Raw genomic sequence first — 5,494 nt, forward strand, 5'->3', positions numbered from 1 at the left:
AATAGACAGACAGACAGACAGATAGATAGATAGATAGATAGATAGATAGATAGATAGATAGATAGATAGAATGGTTAAGTTGTAATTGCCAACTCACCAGCAGAGGGCTCCAGCAGATGCAAGAAGTGACCATAATGCCCACCAGCTGTGCCACCATCTCAATGTCATGTGATTTAGCCGATCTGCGGTGGCACTTCTTTCTGCGCAGACGGGCGTTCACCAGTGTCACCCCGCTGATGGTGTTGCAGACCAGTGCCACGGCCAGCGCGGCCAGTCCCAGTCCAGAAAACAGCAGCACAAATATCACGTCTGTGATGCTGGTATTGTCTAACACGTTTATGAAGCACCAGGTCCACGGGAACTGGTAGGTGTATGTTCCCAGGCGAAAGAAGGGCAGCAGCGCTACAGATAAAGCCAACAGCCATATCATCACCAGCACCATCTTGGTGTGGGCCATGCAAATTACACGGGCGTGCAGGAGAGGCTGCGTCACACCCATGCACCGCTCCGCCGCCATAACGCACCCCAGAAACAGCGGGCACAGGCCGAAGAACACCATGCTGCCGCCCAGGAAATGGCAGGTGGCATCGGGTTGGTAACAAAGTCCTCCAGCGGTGCCAGACATGTAGAGATGCAGAACCAGGGCACCTGGAATAACATGACCGGCAAGGTCCGTAGCCACCAGAGAGCTGGCGAACAGCAGGAATGTTGCTTTGGAGCGCTTCCGCAGACGAGCGTACGCTTTAACCAGGATGATCAGTGCTACGATGTTGGACACGATGCCCAGGGTCATGGACAGGCCCGCTGCCGTGGGGTCGGTTGTGATGTTCAGGTTTTCCCTGCAGCACACCGGTGCCACTCCAGGCACCTGCTGGGTCTGATTGCTGAACCCTTCATTCACATCCAGGGCTGAACTGTTGTAGTGTTGGACAGCTAACATCTCCAGGCTATGGGATGAGCACCACTGAGCTTAGAGATACATATCTACAGAGAAAAGAGCATAGAAGTGTGTTTATGAGAACGGGGCATTTAAAGCTGAGATTAAGAACTCTAACGGTTCTTTAGCAAACAAGCTGTAAATCAAATATGTAAAAATAGGAAAGCTCTGCTTATTTTGGCTGCAAAGTTAGTCAATTTGGGACAATTTACTCAGTTAACAAGCAAGTGATCACAGCCCTTCCTGTTTTTTTCCTTGTTTATGTACAAACATTCAATGAGGGAAATTATGTCCAGAGGTCTGAAATGATACACCGACACATTTCAGAAAACTTTAGTGAATAGGACCATTGTTTTTGCACAATTTCCTCTCCAGGGTACATGAGAAAGCAAAAAACGCGCAGTACAAATTTCAACACTTCTGACCATTCACCACTGTAATAAGAAGAACTAGACAACTGTTTGAAGATAACAAGATATATATAAAAAAAAAAAACAGAAAAAAAGAAATACACAAAAGTATAAACAATGTTTAAATGCTTTTCCAGAAAACCTAAAAATGTCTAAATCAACTAGTTACCAACCTGATTACATTAATGAGCCAGATAAAGTAGATTATATTCGAAGAGCTTATTTGCAAAAACAGATAACTCCATTTTTTTTAAAGTTTTCAAAAATCATGTTTTGTTTTTTTTAGGCTATGTTATCATATTTGTATTGTGTTAGTTAGCTGCATTTTTTAAAGTTATTTTTTTAACCTAATCAAAATAACCCAACCGCATTTTGATTGAGATTATTGGAATGCACAATGAAAAAACATAATTTTTGAAAATTGTTAAAAACGGACTCATCTCTTTTTGTGTGTGTAGCCTATGTGTTAAAAATGTATGTATCACAGCAATTTGAATAACTACACTGTTTCTTTTACTTTTTTCTGCTACATTAATATTTTATTTGCTCTGTCACTTATTCATATATTTTGGAGTAGCCTATATCGCAAATCTTTTTCTAGTCTATCAAAAGTCTATTTCAATAGGTAAATATTCAAAATATTTACCATAAAGGCGATATCAGACTCCCCTCATCCGTTTAGTCCGGAGTCTTCTTACTTTTTCCCGATAACAAAAAACGTATTCCAGTTCGACTAAAAGTGTCTTTGCAGTCTAAATATTGATGTTCAGTAGTGTTAGTGGTATTGTGGTCTTCATTGTCTAAGAAAACATCATGTAAAGGTGTATAAAGCAGATAAAGCACGCAGAGCACGCGGCGGACTGTGGAGTGACCCGCGCGCGCTGCTGTATTTATAGCTCTCAGTGCGCTGTAAATAATGACGCGTCACCGTGTCTCACAGCAAAGTGAGCGCGTCTGCATGCGCCTAGTGTTTGACGCGTCGTGGACGCGTGTAACATTTTAAACATCACGAGCTCGTACAGTAGCCTATGTGCTTACGCATAGATGATTCTCAGTTATTCTTTTTAGGTAGGCAGCGCATCACTTTTAATCATCATTGACGCGTTGTAGCAGTTATTGACATCCTGGATAATAACATATAGACATGATATTTTGGAGTAATCTGCACACACCTATGATGCCCGGAAATTATGCAATCTAGCACACAAGGTTTTGAGACACATTAAGCTTGGCAAGTGAATGGACAGGGCGCCATGGACCTGCCAGCAGAAAATATATAGTGTCAAATGTGAAATCAATAAGCAGCATTTTAATTACTCATTATAATTTACAGCTCAGTCTTTTAGTTTAACGTCATAGGATTTAATAAGCAGATAAAGTCCAATTTTGCATGGATTTTTTTTTCTGAGTCCTGGATTTGACAGGTCTGGGATGGGACCAGACATGGAACCAGATTTATAAAATGTTCTTAAAGGGATAGTTCACCCAACACTGAAAATGACCCTGTACTTTACTCACCCTCAAACCATAGGTGTATATTCAATTCAATTCAATTCAAGTTTATTTGTACAGCGCTTTTCACGATACAAATCATTGCAAAGCAACTTTACAGCAAATTAAGTTTCTACAATATTTAGTTGTAGCTTATCAGTGGTGACTGTCAGTTAATGTACATATGGCAGAAATGTACGGAATGTCCTGGCTCTTCCAAGCTTTATAATGGCAGCTTTATAATAGCAGTGAATGGGTGTTGAGATTTTAAAACAAAATAAAGGGCATCCATCCATTATAAAAAGTGCTCCACATGACTCCAGGGGGTTAATGAAAGCCTTCTGAAGTGAAGCGATGCATTTATGTAATAAAAAGATATGCATATTTAAAACTTTCTAACTGTCATACACATGTTCATGAAAGAGTGGCTTTCAGCGGATGGTGTAGGATGTAGGAATCAGTGTTCAGCTGTACATATGGGAAGCAATACACACCAAAAGTGGGACGAAACAGCACGGTGTGACCTGTCATTAGCGCGGCTCAATGGGCCGAGCTGTGTGACCACGCTACCGAACGAACAGCGCAGCACGAACTAATCTTACAAGTGTGGTGCTGATCAATTAAAATACTTCGATAACGTATGCATAAAAACACAGTTAAAACGCTAAGCACTGTAACGACATGGCATTCAGAAAGCAGTCTGGAGTGAAATGATTTGCGCAGACATAAACGTATTTAGGTCGATTTTGAGGTGCATTGCCTTGAAAAATAAAAGTATCCTACAGCATCCTCAGCAGCTCATGTTGGGAGAAAATGAATCTTATGTTCAGTCTTATATCCAAACACAGAGAACTGGGATTGTTTACGAGACATTGTTGACGTTACAGCTGCTGGAGCGCGGAGAAAATGGAGGACAGCGTACAACCGCTGAGGGCGGAAACTACGGTAATACAGGACTGTCAGCCAACGGCCATGGGCGGGGCCTAAACAATGTGATGTCATATTGCATAGAGAATTAAAACAGCATGCCTAGTGAGACTAACTTGGTTTAATGGGGATTAAAAAATAAGTAGTGGGTGTATTTTATATCATTGTAGGGTGGTTGTGTTCACACACTGCCAACACACATTTAGGTCCAAACACAATGTAAAAGTGGATTTTGCATAATAGGTGCTCTTTAACAATGACATTTTTAAAAGCTATTTTTTATTACTTTCTAACTTAAAAAAGTAGGAATATTTTGTATTCTTCTCTTTTCTGAAAATTGTCTTTAAGACAAAACTTTTGTAGAGTTAAAATTCTCAAAAAGAATCTTCTTAAATATCATAAATTCTCAGTTACACTGAAAAAACTGTAGAGAAAAAATTCACTCAGAAATTGCTATTAAAATTCACAATTTAAAAAAATGGTAACACATTATTTAAACATTAATTTTTTTAAGTAGAAAGACTAAAATAGTATTTTCTTGTAAAACATACTTTTAAAGTTTCATTTATAACGTTTTATTTGCAAAATTTCAAAAGATATTTTTTTACAGTGTAATAACTCCCAACTTGTCTTAAAACCCCAAAGGTAAGACATTTATGAATTTATTGAGTTGTTTCAGATTAACTGTCCATCAGTTAATCTTCAGCAAGAATTTTGAGAATATATGAGAACTTCTAAAGAACTTTTCAAAAACTGAACTTAGAACATTCTTACAATGTCTTAGAATGTATCTTTTGACATTTCTTATAACTTCTGTGACTGTCTTAAGAAGATTTCCGGCCCCATGAATCCGGCCCCACTGGTTCCAAGGACATGGGGAGGGAAGAGGAAGAAAGAGTATGTCAGAGGTACTTTTTAAACATTTCTTTCATGACCATAAAAGAACAATTCCTAACAGATTTAAAAAGTACCAAGGGATGTAGGCTATACAAAACTTCCTGCACACATAAAGAAAAAAAATCTCTAATTACTGAAGAGTACAGCAGCTGGCCATAACTGGATGAGAGCAATCAAGAGAACCTAACAAAAGACCTTTTCACGTTACTCCTGCTGGTACTGACCTTTTTTCCCAACCAGCCTAATTTGGCACTAAATGGAAAGGCACAACAAATAGCGGCCCATCACGACTGAAAAGGTTGGTCGGTCTTGTGTCATCTCCTTTAAACACTCTGAGGAGGAAATAATCACATGATGGCAATGTTGAATACCTCTCTCTCTCTCTCTCTCTCTCTCTCTCTATATATACAGTGCCTTGCGAAAGTATTCATACCCCTTCATTTTTTTACATTTTGTAATGTTGCTGCCTTATGATTGTCAGACTCTGTTCCATGTTTTGTGTGTGTCCTGCTCCCCATGTGCCTTCCCATGCCCTTATTTGGTTAGTTTCCTGTTCCTGTCCTGATTAGTTTATTTCATTTGTCCCAGGTGTTTCCCTTGATGTTTCATTTGTGCAACGTGACAATGATAAACTTTAATTACTAAAATTACTTTTTTTCCACATCAATCTATACTCCATAGACCATAAAGACAAAGCAAAAACGGAACTGTCACAACTTCGTAAACTTATTAAAAATAAAAAACTGAAATAAGTACATTGTATAAGTCAAGTCACCTTTATTTATATAGCGCTTTTAACAATACAGATTGTGTCAAAGCAACTGAACAGCAT

The 5,494-nt window shown here is 39.0% G+C and overlaps 1 protein-coding gene across 2 annotated transcripts in view; it reads right to left on the minus strand.

Annotated features, from left to right (window-relative positions):
* LOC107659563 (prostaglandin E2 receptor EP1 subtype-like) overlaps positions 1 to 1,245 on the minus strand; it is a 7,376-nt gene extending 6,131 nt beyond the window's left edge. Inside the window, exon 1 of one of the 2 annotated variants that reach the window (XM_016448554.1) lies at positions 683 to 1,245. In XM_016448554.1, the coding sequence (XP_016304040.1) occupies positions 683 to 940 (258 nt within the window). In that variant the 5' untranslated portion in view covers positions 941 to 1,245. Of the gene's footprint in view, positions 1 to 97 lie in introns of both variants that reach the window. The other variant, XM_016448555.1, reaches the window with a different exon arrangement.
* Between the last annotated feature and the right edge of the window lie 4,249 nt (positions 1,246 to 5,494).

Source organism: Sinocyclocheilus anshuiensis, unplaced genomic scaffold, assembly GCF_001515605.1.
Source record: "Sinocyclocheilus anshuiensis isolate Anshui unplaced genomic scaffold, SAMN03320099.WGS_v1.1 scaffold1277, whole genome shotgun sequence".
In the NCBI taxonomy this organism is placed as follows: Eukaryota; Metazoa; Chordata; class Actinopteri; order Cypriniformes; family Cyprinidae; genus Sinocyclocheilus; species Sinocyclocheilus anshuiensis.